Genomic DNA, 15606 nt, shown 5'->3' with positions numbered 1-15606 from the left:
AGACCAGGTAAGCAGAGCAGATTTCTTTCCCTAAAGGACATTAGTGAACCAGATGGGTTTTTACAACATTCGACAATGGTTTCTTGGCCATCATTGGACTAGTTTTTAATTCCAGATTTATTAATTGAATTCAAATTCCACCATCTGCTGTGGTGGGATTTGAACCCATGTCCCCAGAGCAATACCCTGGGTCTCTGGGTCACTAGTCCAGTGACAATACCACTACGCCACCGTCCTAGTGAGGCTGCTAATTTATCCCAACGTTTGTTCAACTTTGGGGCATGGCCATTAGGAACCATGCAGAAAATGTGCCAACGATTTATTTATTTTTTTAGAGATACAGCACTGAAACAGGCCCTTCGGCCCACCAAGTCTGTGCCGACCAACAACCACCCATTTATACTAACCCTACAGTAATCCCATATTCCCTACTACCTACCTACCTACCTACACTAGGGGCAATTTACAACAGCCAATTTACCTATCACCTGCAAGTCTTTGGCTGTGGGAGGAAACCGGAGCACCCGGCGAAAACCCACGCGGTCACAGGGAGAACTTGCAAACTCCACACAGGCAGTACCCAGAATCAAACCAGGGTCCCTGGAGCTGTGAGGCTGCGGTGCTAACCACTGCGCCACTGTACCATCTAACAATTCTCTGCAGAGCCTCCTACTCTCGACTTAGGCCATTTGGGAAGCTTATTCCCTGAAAGAGGGAGAAAAAACAATTAGTCTCCTTTGTTGAACTTACACGTTTCTGCACAGCTGGATATAGGTGAAAGAAATTGTGTATTGTTCATTGTACAGGCATTTCTTCATTTCTTCCTTGTTTGTTGGACTCTCTTGTGGGTTGAATTCATTGAACTGAACAGGTTAATATTTTTGTTGAAATTCACTGTGAAATCGCACACTGCGATGTTCGTAATGTATGAATGTGCTTGTTACTAATGTCGTACAGCTCAATGTTAACCTCTTGATCTCCCCATGCAACACCCCAGAGGTTTGATTGATCTGCCACTGCTGCTCTGTAACCCCCTGATATGACGTGCGTGACAGGATGTGCACGACAGTCACTGTCAATAACCCTCCAGATGCGCTTGACCTCCCATCAATACAATAACAACTTACATTTGTATAGCACCTTTAATATAGTAAAACTGCCCAAGGGGCTTCACAGGAGTGTAATATGGCACTGACACCTGGTCAAAGCAGGAGCTATTAGGCCAAGTGACCAAAAGATTGGTCAAAGAGGTAGGTTTTATGAGGAACATCTCAAAGGGGAGTGGTAGGGAGGGAATTTCAGAGCTTAGGGGCCTTGGCAGCTGAAGGTGTGGACACCAGCGGTGGAGTGAAGGAAGCGGGAATGCACAAGTGTCCAAAGTTGGAGGAATGCAGAGTTGTCGGAGTCTTGTAGGGCTGGACAAGGTTACAGATGGAGGGATTTGAATAAGACAGCACAGCCAAAGTCAAGTGCTAAGCACACCTGGATGGCCTGCTTCCCATCACTCAATTCACTGTGCCATGATGGGATGGAAGTCTCCCTGTGATTGCTATGACTATCTCGGGCCAGTGCCTAGCTGACATGAACCCATTGCACAAAACTCTTCCTAATTTGGAACAATCTCACTCCGAGAGGTGTAGGGAATGGATCAAGTGTTGCCCTGGTGCTGAAGGGGAATGCTGTCCTGAGGCTTGGCATTGAGGCTGAGGCACACTATTGGAGCAGAGTCGAGGGAGCTTCAGTCAGCATTTGCAGTGACCCAGGTTTGCTCGGCAGGGTCACTCCACTCTCCGAAATCAACATCCCTCGCCATGAATAAAGGCATTTCGGGGGAATGAAATAGCCCAATGCCACTTGTGTGAATGCAGTGTCCTTGAATGAATGGGAAGAACCAAGAAATGAATGGAATTCAAGATGAACTATGCTGTTCAATCAGCAAGAAGCTTTCAATTAACTGCTGCTTTCTTTCTGTCACTTTGAACAATCTAATCTTGAATTATCGCCAAATCACTGTTGCAAAAATGCCGATGATATGTATTTATTCTGGACAAGGATCAGAAACACCGTCTTATATATCAAATTATTGTTGTTGACTAGTCAAGCAGATGCCTCAAACAATTTACATTGGGGAAGTATCTCTGGAGAGGGATAACCAAAGTTCTTGAGTGGCATAAATCCAGCTGGTCTGACAGCTGGGATTAGGACTTTAATGGGCAATCAAATTAATGAAAGTTGGGATGAATAAGAATGATGGAAAAAAAACAGAATGACTTGCATTTATATAGCACCTTTCCCAACCTCAGCGTGTCCCAAAATGCTTTACAGCCAATGAAGTACTTTAGAATTGGTCCAGAGTTGCCAGGAATTAAAGATTAGCCTCCAGGACACTGCTTGAGACAAATCTGGCAGAAAAGTTCAAAAGGGTATTAAAAATAAAGTGTTTTCTAACTTTCCTTTGAACGCTTTCATTTATTAGTTAAACAGGTTGAGGATTGGGGGATTACAAAGGGCAGTTTGACAAATAACAGTCCTTTAATTGGGTAACGGAGATCCTGTTTACCTCCCTATTGGCTGCGGAAAGTGACAAAACGCGAAGGTGGATGTTTTCAGTGACCAATAGCGGGGGTGGGCGGTTGGGGGAAGGAGGTCACGTGATGAAACCATCAGGAATACGTCCAATTGCAGTTGGCAAACCTAACCAGTACTCATCTGGCTTACTATGAGCAATGCCCCCGGAGAGTCAGTAAATAACATTGCGGCACCAAGCACAGCAATCAATAGTAACATGAATCATTTTGCAACAAGCAGCCAGTAACTCAAGTCCTTGCCACGAACACTTACCTCCGTGAAGAAGACGGAGAGGATGACGAGGCTAATCCAGTGAATGATTCCGGCAAACTGGAATGCACTGGTAACTTCAACAAGAGAGAAAGAGGATGGTAACTATCAGGAGTGACTGAACAGGCTACAGCTTTTTCTCTAAAGAGAAGGTTGAGGGGTGACTTCATACTTTACTCACACTGAAGTAACTTTGTGTCGATGAGCAGCTCCAGTGTCAGGAGGAGGACGACCAGGACCACAGACGCCACTAAGAAGCAGTTGAGACCAGCACTGAGTAGGACCACCTGCCAGACTGCTGCCCGCCTCCCACAGCAAGGCTTTAGCCAGTTCGAGCTAGGATAGCAGGACAGAGAGGGGCACAGAGTTAGTGGAGAGACACGGTGACACAATGCTAGTGCTTTGAGATCCAATCGCAGCACAGCAAACACATGCATTTGGTAGGCAAGGGTATTAAAGGGTTACAAAACCAAGGCGGGTAAATGGAGTTGAGATACAGGTCAGGCACGATCTAACTGAATGGTGGAACGGACTTGAGGGGGATGAGTTGCCTCCCTCAGGTCCTGTGTATGAGGGGCCAAGATGGATGTGTGTAAAGCTGCTACATGTTAGAATTGGAAAGAAGCTGCAGAAAAGAATTGCCTGTAGCTCTGCATAGATCCTGGGTCGGGCTGCATTCAGATCACAGGGATCAAACTTCACCTGATTTGCCTTCTGTTAGGGGATGATAGTAGCCTTGAAATGGAGTGCACGGCCTTACCATCAGGTTGACACTGGCGATGTTTTGGGAGGAATCTGTTTCACGTGGGGTCGGCCCCTTTTATTAAGCAATTCGGGGTTCCTAGGATCCCGATCACCATTTTAAGTTGGAACTGTCTGCAGTGTGGGCCGGGCACCCTCCTGGTGTGACGGAGCTGAAGAGACTCAGCCAAGGCGCATTTGTGATTACTGTTGGGGGCCTCCTGCCCTCCGCGATCGCGACCCTCCTCTCTCCTGCACTTGTAGGAGGCCCGGTATTTGAGCTGCAACGGGACATGCACTTGGTGCCCCGCATCCTGCCAGCCTAATGTGAATGAAACTGGAATATCAATATGGTGGCTGCCCCATAGTTGCAGGTGCGGTAATCTTTGGCTCAGTTCCACCGGTCAAAAGTGATCCCACTGTGTGCAGTTTTGGGCATTGTAAAAAGATTTTCAGTTATATAGAGTTTTGTCAGAACCTCAGGATGTTCCAAAGTGCTTTACAGCCAATGAACATAGGGACATATGAATTAGGAGCAGGAGGAGGCCACTCGGCCCCTCGAGCCTGCTACACCATTCAACAAGATCATGGCTGATCTGATTGTCACCTCAACTCCACATTCCCGCCTACCCCCGATAACCTTTCACCCCCTTGCTTATCAAGAATCTATCTACCTCTGCCTTAAAGTTATTCAAAGTCTCTGTTTCCACTGCCTTTTGAGGAAGAGAGTTCCAAAGACTCATGACCCTCAGAGAAAACATTTCTCCTCATCTCTGTCTTAAATGGGCGACCCCTTGTTTTTAAACAGTGACCCCAAGTTCTAGATTTTTCCACAAGAGGAAACATCCTTTCCACATCCACCCTATTAAGACCCCTCAGAATCTCATACGTTTCAATCAAGTTGCCTCTTACTCTTCTAAACTCCAGCAGATACAAGCCTAGCCTGTCCAACCTTTCCTCTAAGACAGCCTGCCCATTCCAGGTATTAGTCTAGTAAACCTTCTCTGTACTGCTTCCAACGCATTTACATCCTTCCTTAAATAAGGAGACAAATACGGTACACAGTACTCCAGATAATGCAATGAAGTACTTTTGAAGTATAGTCACTGTTGTAATGTAGGAAATGTGGCAGCCAATTTGCGCACAGCAAGCTCCCACAAACAAGCTATATGATAATGACCAGATCATCTGTTTTTGTGATGTTGGTTGAGGGATTAATATTGGCCAGGACACCGGGGAGAACTCCCCTGCTCTTCTTCACGTAGTGCCCACCTGACAGTGCAGCACTCCCTCAGTACTGGCGCTGGAGCGTCAGCCTAGATTTTGTGCTTAAGTCACTGGAGTGGCACCTGAACCCACAACCTTCTATCTTCGAAGTGAGATCCTACCCACTGAGCTACAGCTGACACAATGTGCCTTCAAAAGGGAGGCTGAGCATTTGGGAGGGTGCTGTGAAAGATGATCTGGGAGTTTAAGTTATGACTAGAACTGAACTTATTTTCACTGGTGAAAAGTAGAATGCGTTTTTGCAGAGTCGTGATCCAAGTCTTCAGCTTGCTGAGAGGCACAGATGATGTAGTTGCAAGGTATCTCACCTACGCTATGAAATGGAAGGCATGGGTTTAAAATTAGCAAACCTCAAGCGCTGGAGATTAGTGATGAATATACGGACCTGACTCTCAGCCAGAACAGTTGAGACTGAGACAATTTAACTCCTTCTGAAAGAGCTGGATAAATATCAGGTAATGCAATAGGATTGGTGCTGTTAATCAAAAACTTTCTGGGACACAATGGTTTCCATGTTGTTGGGGAGGGATGTTGGCAGGACACGACTGAGCAGTGCGGAGAGGATGATAGATTAACAGACGGGCTTGCTCAATGGTTTAATGATCCATACCAGTAGGTCCCAGAGTCAACAACAATAAGTTGCATTTATATAGCGCCTTTAACATAGTAAAACGTCCCAAGGCGCTTCACAGGACTGTTATCAAACAAAATTTGACACCGAGCCACATGACAAGACACAAAGACAGGTGACCAAAAGCTTGGCCAAGGGGGTAGGTTTTAAAGGAGGAAGGAGAGGTAGAAAGCCATTCCAGAGATTAGGGCCTAGGCAACTAAAGGCACAGCCACCAATGGTAGAGTGAAGGCAATGGGGGATACACAAGAGGCCAGAATTAGAGGAGTGCAGATATCTCGGAGGGTTGTGGGGCTGGAGGAGATTGCAGAGATAGGGAGGGGCGAGGCCATGGAGCGATTTGAAAACAAGGATGAGAATTTTAAAAGCCGAGGTGTTTCTTTCAAGGAGCCAATGTAGGTCAGGGAATGGTGATGGGTGAATTGGACTTGGTGTGAGTTAAGTCTTGGGCAGCAGAGTTTTGGATGAGCTCAAGTTTATGGACAGGGGAAGATGGGAGGCTGGTTAGGAGTTAAATAGTCACGTCTAGAGGCACAGATGAGGGTTTCAGCAGCAGATGAGCTGAGGCAGGGGTGTAGTGGGGCAATATGATGGAGGTGGAAATAGGTGGTCTTAGTGATGCCATGGATATTCAGTGTCTGGTCTGTGCTGTGGCAGCTAATCTGAGCCCGGAGATGGACACTGCAGTTAACCTCTGTGCTCCTGGTGAGAGAGGGGCTAATCGACCAGGGTTGCCACACCTCACCACAATCCAGAGGTCCTGCTGGCATGAACAGGATCAGGCATGGCTAGGGCACCTCTAGAACAGCTAGCCCGGAAACAGCAGCCTGGGCTTGCACTCAAGGAATGGTGAGACAATGGAGGGCAACCCATTCCACAGAGCAACATTCAGGACAAGAGCAGAGGGGATAAAACCAAAAGGAAAAAGAAGGCGGTAAAAAAATAAAGAGCAGGCCGTTGAGCTAATGAATGGTTCGTGTCTCTATTTAGATCCAATGTTGCAGTTGCCGTTCCATTAATTATCAACCCAAAGAAAATATTTGAAAGGCACGACAGATTGGATTTTCTGCAGTTTAATCAGCTAACGGTTCTTTCAAACACATGCAACAATTAGCACAGAGTGTAAAGCATTCGTAATTACAACCCTACAGCATCAGAGTGTGGTGCTCCAGTCAAAACCTGTTTACACAGCAGGGCAGCCCTAGAGCAAGAGTGAAGAGAGATGAAGCCCTCTAGTGTAAATGAGCTGGAGGGGTTGTGACTCAGGGCCACATTGGTTAATCTTGGATAAGTGTAGGCACAGTTGTTTTTTTTTCTTTCATGGGATGTGGGTGTCGCAGGCCAGGCCAGCATTTATTGCCCATCCCTAATTGCCCTTGAACTCAGGCTTGCTAGGCCATTTCAGGGGCACGTAAGAGTCAACCACATTGCTGTGGATCTGGAGTCACATGTAGGCCAGACCAGGTAAGGACAGCAGATTTCCTTCCCTAAAGGAAATTAATGAACCAGATGGGTTTTTACAACAATCGACAATGGTTTCATGGCCATCATTAGACTTGCTTTAAATTCCAGATTTATTAATTGAATTCAAATTCCACCTTCTGCTGTGGTGGGATTCGAACCCATGTCCCCAGAGCAATACCTGGGTCTCTGGGTTACTAGTCCAGTGACAATACCAGTCTGCCATCACCTCCCCTTGTGTTTGAGGCAACAACAGTGAGGAGGGCTCAATATGCAGGCACAATCAGCACCATCCCTACTAGTGAACTCTGACCCCATGGGAGTCATCTAGACCTTTGCTTCTGCTCAGAAAGCTAGGTATCAGGTATGCGGCATTATTCATCATTAGTAACAACTTGTGACTATATAAGGCCTTTAATATAGTATAATGTCCCAAGGAGCGTAATCAGACTAAATCTAACACCTAACAGGCAAATAATATGGCCACCTCAGCAGCCATGTTGAGGTGTAGGGTTCCCATCTCTTGACAAGCTCCAAACTAGATGGGGGAGGGGGGAATTGAATAGGGAGGGGTAGAGTAGACAGGTAGTGGAGGGGAGTGTTTGGCTGCTCAGGAAAATAGGTCAAAATCCACAATGACCATGTCATAAGATGTTGGAGTGGGCTCTGTTGTGATGCTCTCCATGGTGGAATAGCCTCCCAGCACTGCTGTAGTGTAGGAGACGCAGGACCGCATGGCAGGATCTCACAAACAGCCATTTGATTATGACCAGATCATCTACTTCAATGATATTGGTTGAGGAATAAATCTAGGATATAGTGACTGTGGTATATTTAATATCCTGATGATATTATACATATGACTACATATACAACATACTGAGTGTGTTTTATGTAATACATACTGGATATGATGAACTGAACACCAATATGAATTAGGGGCTTCAGGAAAACAGCGACAAAGAGAGAAAGTGAAAGGACTAAAGTAAGCAACCAATTTTCCAATGCTGAAGATGCCCGGGGACAATAAATCTGCAGTCTTGGAATGGATAAAGAAATACCAATTGATGCCACACAAGCAAAAAAGCCAACGAAATCATCTTCATCCCCCCACCCCCAGCCCAACAATATTAAATCAAATACCGAAAGAAATCATTGGACGGATTAAGCTGAAGTGCCGGAGCTCCCTGCTGCTGTGAGCCATTCCTGAAGTAGACGGGAGTGTGTGACCTGTTAGATAGCAAGATGCCCCTTAGGCCTCTCCTGGGTGCTTCTTCGAGATAAGTTACACTACACACTAATTAAATAAGCAGCAATTCATGTCTCCTGCCTCTAGTCCCCAGGGAGGGAATACATGGGCAGGGAGCTTTGTATTCTGTGTGTGTATATTCAAGATGTTCGCTGTCTTGAAGCTGCCTCTCTCTGTGTCTTTCAGCACAATCCACTCCCTTCAATTTTATCCCTTCCGAGCGAGGCTTGTTTTATTATCTGTAAAGATAATCATCTTCCCTCTTCTCTTCTCTGAAAGTCATTTTTGTTCAGTGTGTGACAATGAAACACTAAAGCAGGCACATCTATTTTTGAAGTTGGCCTGTCTTTGTTCAGGAGAGAGCTGAGGTCAGGCTGTAAAACTGATGTAGGCCAAAAGAAGAGGCCATTATAACCTCCCTCTTGCTAACCTGTAAGGAAAAGTCAATTACTGTTCTAAACTTCATAAATATTCAGACCCTCTGACAATATTTCCCAAGGTAATCTCACAGCAATGGCTTTAGAGATACACAGACAGAATAGGTAACTAATGCTGCCGCTGCATAACACAGACTGAGTTGTACATTGGAGAGTGTGGTGAGACAGCTTGCACTAATAAATAGAGCGAATAGTGACGAGTCTATCCTTACCTTCTTTTTGTATCTTTCTACAAATTGACTACATTTAATATACTGACCGTGTTATAAATAATGTTTGGACTGTGTTATATTTAATATACTGACCATGTGTTTTATATATACTGACTCTGCAATATACCACATACTGAGTGTGCTATTTTTTAAATACTGATTATGCTTAATCCTTGTTAATTTAACATACTGAGTTCTTCAGACATTGACCAACCTTAACTATAAATGCTGCAATGGTCATTGCTCCATAGCACAGTTCCTGTTCAGCAACAAAAACCCTGGGATTCACCAGCAAAGCAGTGCCCTGGCCAATATTTATACCTCGACTAAAATCACCTCTGCTATTCTACTGTAACCACTTCCCATCTTTTGCTCTCACCTTTGAAAAAAAAAGACTTGCATTTATATAGAACCTTTGACAACCACTGGGCGTCTCAAAGCTCTTTGCAACCAATGAAGTATTTTTGAAGCCGCTGTTGTAATGTAGGAAACATAGCACCAATTTGACACGGCAAGCTCCCACAAAACAATAATGTGATAATGACCAGGAAATCTGATCGGGTGACGTTGATTGAGGGATCAATATTGGTCAGGACACCGGGGGAGAACTCTTCGAAATAGTGTCATCGGATCTTTTACATTCACCCGAACAAGCAGATGGGTCTCATTATCGCCTCCTTTTGCCTTGCAAGCATCATCCATTTTCCCAATTAATAACTCCTGCCCTCCATCTCATCGCTGTCCTCTCCCTTTTGTTCTTTCCTGCCACTTTTCCTCCTGGCTCTGTGCTTAAAAGCTGTTCATCATTAACATTTCCCAGTTCTGACAAAAGGTCATTGACCTGAAATGTTAACTTGCCTTTACTCCCTCCACAACTGCTGCCTAACCTGCTGAGCGTTTTCCCGGCACTTCCTGTGTTTATTTCACTGACTAGATTATCTGCTCATTTGTCTCATTGCTGTTTGTGGGATCTTGCTGTGTGCCAAAATGGCTGCCGCATTTGCCTACATTACAACAGTGACGACATTTCAAAGTCAACTTGAGGTGTCCTGGAGACATGAAAGGTGCTATATAAATGCAAAATCTTTTTTTTAACCTCTACACTCAATCTACTTTTCCAAAAGGTTCCACCTGCTTCAACAGTTTGACATGTTTGGAAAAGGGATGAACTGCAATAAATTATTTTGCTTACATCCAATGTCAATAATGATCAACTGATTTGATTTTTATTAATTTTTGGTGCAACATAACTTCTAATTAATTAACTTCTGTGCAATGCTGAGTAACTGGCAGAAAAACTTCATAGGAGTTTGTCGTTGATGGGAAAATTGATTACCAATGTACATGGCTTCTTGTTAACTATTAATCACAGATGTAATAATGAAACAACAATTTAAATTGCAATTAATCAAACCAGTATTAGTCTGAGAATTGCAGCTGTCTTAGTGCCTGTCGTACAGAGAATAAAAGTTATTGGGCTGAATGTTACATGTCCACCACCTCCATCGCAGAACCGCCATGTTATTAAATATGGTGGCTCATCTAAATGGCTGAGGCGGACTGTCCCATCCCCCGATGACGTGGAGGGGGCGGCTGGTCCGTCCCTAGCAATGGCGTGAGGTGCCACTGTGCAGGCGCCGACGCCATTTTTAAAGGGCTCTGAGCCCTACAACAATTTAAATATTTAAAGAAAAAAATCGGATTCAACTTCACTAAAAAAAAGTTAAATGAACGTTTCTCGCCCCTCTCCCATGCCCCCCCCAATAAACATACACTTCATTCCATTGGGTGGGGGGGGGGTGCTGCTATGAGGCCTCACCGCCGCCGGCAATATCGGGCCAGGCCTTCCCGGCGTCGAGGTCCGTGGCGGGCCTCTCCTGGAGACATTTCCCGGCCCCCCACCACGGACCCTCAATGTCGGGGGGTTTGTAAAATTCAGCCAATCCTCTTTAACTGTAATTTTAATCATCGCTGGCCAGAGTCGTCTCTTGGACTAGTTTCCATTGGCTAAGTGGGGGGTGGGATTCATAAGAATACAAGAACATGAGAAATAGGAACAGGAGTAGGCCATACAGCCCTTGAAGCCCGTTCGGCCATTCACTAAGATCATGATCAACATCTACAAGATGCCCTGCAGCAACTCGCCACACCTCCATCAACAGCATCTTCCAAATCCGTGACCTCTTCCACCCAGAAGAACAAGGGCATGGGAACACCACCACTTACAAGTTCCCCTCCAAGTCACACACCATCCTGACTTGGAACTATATCGCCGTTCCTTCACTGTCGCTGGGTCAAAATCCTGGAACTCCCTTCCTAAGGTGTACCTACCTCACATGGACTGTAGCGGTTCAAGAAGGCAGCTGACCACCACCTTCTCAAGGGCAATTAGGGATTGGCAATTAATGCTGGCCTAGCCAGCAACACTCACATCCCATGAAAGGATATTAAAAACATCCACTTTCCCACCCTATCCCTGTAATCCCCAATTCCCTCAGTGCCCAAAGATCTATCGATCTCAGTCTTGAATACACTCAATCTCTGAGCAGCTACAACCCTCTGGAGTAGGGAATTCCAAAGATTCACAACCCTCTGAGTGAAGAAATTTCTCCTCATCTCAGTCGGAAATGGCTGACCCCTTATCCCCTTAGTTCGAGATTCTCCAGGGAGGAAATTCCGAAATTTTTCCCTTTCTAAATTGGCCTGGGTTTTTAATGTGGTTTCTTGCATCTTCCCAGGAGACCACATAGTTCTGTGTGGTGGAGATGGTGTTTCGGGACAGGCTGGATGGACGAGAGGGTCTTTTCTTGCTCACCATTGTTGGTATGTAAGCCATTGAGACAGAGACCAATTGCAATGTTGTTGCAGCCTACCAGGAGATCAGCTAAATTTCCGCACACCCGGGATCAAACTGGGATCTTTCTGCTCTGCTGTGGTGCTGATGGTACATTCACTCAGTTTTATCCCCAATTATTTTGTGCAAATATATTTGAACAGAAGAGATTTACAGCAGCAAAGTCTGGCAAACCTATCCGCAGCATCAATTGTACGGTGAGAGCAATCAACAGACAGAGCAGCGGAGAGAAAGAAAACAATTGGATGTCACAATAGGGGGGGAATGAAGAAAGAAAGACTTGCATTTACATAGTGCCTTTCATGCCATTAGGACGTTCCAAAGTGCTTTGCAGCCAATACATTCCTCGGACGTGACAAACTGCCAAAACTCTCCAAGCCCTCCAGTCTCGGTTTACAAACCGAACAGAGATACACTCCTAACATTTAACCTCTTTCTTCATTCCTTATATACCTGAAGAGGACTAATTTGCAGGGCTATGGGGAGCGATCGGGGGAGTGGGACTAATTGGACAGCTCTTTCAAAGAGCCAGCACAGGCACAATGGACCGAATGGCCTCCTTCTGTGCCGTAGGTTTCTGTGTTCACTCTATTTTGTTATTATAAGGTGAAGTTTCCTCTCTTAGCTGCCACTAAATAAGTCATCCTATAGGTTCAACCTCCTCTTTGCTGGAGCCAGCCTTTGGCTTAGTGATAGCATAAATCAGAAGGTGAACGGTTCAATCCCCACTCTAACCAGTCCCACTGAGTGGAGGCCAAAGCTCTGACTCTGAATTCTGGGTTGCTATCCAGTGGGATGCCACCTCTAACAGATGTAACCTTGTTGTATTGGTTATGTAACAACTTTCACAACCTCAGGATGTGCCAAAGTGCTTCACAGCCAATTAAGTACTCTTTGAAGTGCAGTCACTGTTGTAATATAGGGAATGTGGCAGCCAATTTGTGCACAGTAAGATCCCACAGACAGCAATGTGATAAATGACCAGGTGATCTTTTTTTCTAGTGATGTTGGATGAAGGATAAATATTGGCCAGGAGATCGAGGAGAACTCCCTGCTCTTTTTCAAAAAAGTAGCCATGGGATCTTTTACATCTAACCCAAGAGGGCAGTCATGGTCTCAGTTTAACATCTCACCCTGAAGTAGGCACCTCCAACAGTGCAGCACTCCCTCAGTGCTGCTGCGCGTCAGCCTGGTTTACATGCTCAAGTCTCTCGGAGTGGGGCTTAAATCCACAATCACTCTCACTCAGAGGTAGGGGTGATACCCACAGAGCCACAGCTGACATTGTGTGAGTGGCCAGCAATTTGATATGGTACTCACATAAATGGTGATTTTACACAAACAGCTGAAATAGCAAAAACTGATGATACTTGCTCAATTACTGAGGGTATCTACTGTTAATTTATCTCTCTCATTCCACCAAGCTCTGTAAACCATCCCTACCCTTCCCAGACCAGGAAAGAAATCTAATCAATAAGGTCAACAGACAGATATTAAATTAATCCGCATACTTTCACAATCATTTCAAAGACAGATGAAGGAGAGAAAATTTCTGACGACCCACTCACCTCTCTCTCTGATCATCGTCGTCCATGTTGGAGAGCAGCTGTGACCCAGCCAACGAGAGGTCAAGGGCTGCCAGGGGTAGGTCACGATAGGCAAAGCTGACTAGTTGCACTGGGGCGATGCACTGGCTCTCGTCCTCCACTTGCTGGGAGATGATCTCGAGGTCTGACACCCCCCCTTCCTGACCGAGCCTACCAAAGACAGAGATTAATGTCAACACAGCACATGACAAGGCCGGAACCCCTACAGTGCTCTATTGGAGTTAGAGGCAACCTTTGCTCTAGGCCGGGAATGGATTTAAAAAATAGGGGTTACGCGACGCAAACCAATCAGGCACCTCAGGTAAGGCTTTTGCCATCATTCATTTTTCTACTCATCGCAATAATACAAAAAATGGTCAGTGTTCTGGCCAAGACTGACATTCCACATTGTGTCTCCTAACATCAACAAGAACCTGCAATTATATAGCCCCTTTGGAGGTCGATTAGCTTAGATGGCTAGCATAAAATGCAAACTAACACCAACAGTGTGGGTTCAATTCCTGTACCAGTTGTGGTAGTTCATGGAGGCCTACCTCCTCGCCTTAGCCCATGCTTGAGGAGTGACCCTCAAGCTATACATCACCAACTGTTCCCCTCTAACGGGGAGACATGCCTTTGGGACAATGGCTGGAGCAATCAGTCTTAAAGTAACAAAATGTACCAAGGCTCTTCACAGGAGTGTTATCAAACAAAATTTGGCACCAAGCCACATAAAAAGCTATTGACACAGATGACCAAAAGCTTGGTCAAAGAGGTAGATTTTAAGAGGAGAGAGAGATTTAGGGAATTCCAGAGCTTGGGTCCTGGGCAGCTGAAGACACAGTCACCAATGGTGGAGTGAGCAGATATCTTGAAAGGTTGTAGGTTTGGAAGAGATTACAGAGATAGGGAGGGGTTGAAGCCACAAGAGATTTGAAAACAAGGGTGAACGTTTTGAAAATCGAAGTGGTGCCGTACAAGTATCAATATAGGACACTGGACACAGGGGCAATGCGATTTGGGAGCCAGTCAATAAATGGTCAGGAGAGTTTCAGATGAGTTCAAGTCCGCAGAGGTCACATGTTGCTCCGTGTCACCCAGAATTGCTGTTTTACAGGAATTAGAATCCTTGCGTACAAGTCACACAGGAACGATGACATTTACAGAAAAATGTTTGTGAACGGAGGAGGGACAGAGATTAGCTGCAGCAGTTGGTGTGGAACCCCACATAACCAGTTGTAGCTCCCTTGTCTCTGAGTCAGAAGATTGTGTGTTCCATTCCAGAGATTTTAGCACATATTCAAGACTGACACTCCAGTGCAGTACTGAGTTATACAGGGCATTGGTGAGACCACATCTGGTGTACTGTGTACAGTATTGGTCTCCTTAATTTTGGATGTAAATGCCTTGGAAACAGTTCAGAGAAGGTTTACTAGACTAATACCTGGAATGGGCGGGTTGTCTTATAAGGAAAGGTTGGACAGGCTAGGCTTGTATCCACTGGAGTTTAGATGAGTAAGAGGTGACTTGATTGACACATATAAGATCCTGAGGGGTCTTGACAGGGTGGATGTGGAAAGGATGTTTCCTCTTGTGGGAGAATCTAGAACTAGGGGTCTCTGTTTAAAAACAAGGGGTCGCCCATTTAAGACAGGGATGAGGAGAATTTTTTTCTTTCAGAGTTGCGAGTCTTTGGAATTCTCTTCCTCAAAAGGCAGTGGAAGCAGAGTCTTTGAATATTTTTAAGGCAGAGGTAGATCGATTCTCGATAAGCAAGGGGGTGAAAGGTTATTGGGGGTAGGTGGGAATGAGGAGTTGAGGTGACAATCAGATCAGCCATGATCTTATTGAATGGCGGAGCAGGCTCGAGGGGCCGAGTGGCCGACTCCTGCTCCTAATTCATATGTTCGTATGTTAGCAATGACTGGAAGATACCCCCAACACAAATCTAGAAAATCTGATTCAACAGCAGCAACACATTTGTAATGATGCAATGAGTTATCATTGATGACAGGCAGCACGAAATCAATTACAACCTGCCCCACTCTCGCTTGTCTATTATTGCTTAACATCGTTTCCACACTTAGTGAAACATTTAATTATAAAGTTAATGGTTTGGCTCAGCCCAGGATGTACCCAGCGGCTGTTAGGAGCCAGTCCCACCAGCAGGGAGCTGACATTTGTGGTCAGCTCAGCAACTCTCTGCGATCACAAACCGCCATGCGTAATTCCTAAACCATCAGCAGCAATTCATTCTGGAAGACCCAATTCCGTCTGAGTCTTGAACGCAGGGTGGGGAGGGGAGGGGGG

At 45.4% G+C, this 15606-nt stretch overlaps 1 protein-coding gene across 1 annotated transcript in view; it reads right to left on the bottom strand.

Moving 5' to 3' along the window:
- The window catches only part of tmem266 (transmembrane protein 266), a 58117-nt gene extending 44483 nt beyond the window's left edge, over nucleotides 1-13634 (bottom strand). The window contains exons 1-4 of the mRNA XM_068015199.1: nucleotides 13603-13634; nucleotides 13279-13467; nucleotides 3020-3174; nucleotides 2842-2915 (exon numbers count right to left, since the gene is read on the bottom strand). Coding sequence (XP_067871300.1) covers nucleotides 2842-2915; nucleotides 3020-3174; nucleotides 13279-13467; nucleotides 13603-13634 — 450 coding nt within the window. The remainder of the gene's footprint in view (nucleotides 1-2841; nucleotides 2916-3019; nucleotides 3175-13278; nucleotides 13468-13602) is intronic.
- Between the last annotated feature and the right edge of the window lie 1972 nt (nucleotides 13635-15606).

Source organism: Heterodontus francisci, chromosome 35, assembly GCF_036365525.1.
Source record: "Heterodontus francisci isolate sHetFra1 chromosome 35, sHetFra1.hap1, whole genome shotgun sequence".
Classification (NCBI taxonomy): Eukaryota; Metazoa; Chordata; class Chondrichthyes; order Heterodontiformes; family Heterodontidae; genus Heterodontus; species Heterodontus francisci.
Note: the sequence above shows the minus strand (reverse complement) of the source record. Positions and strands in the feature narration are given on the sequence as shown.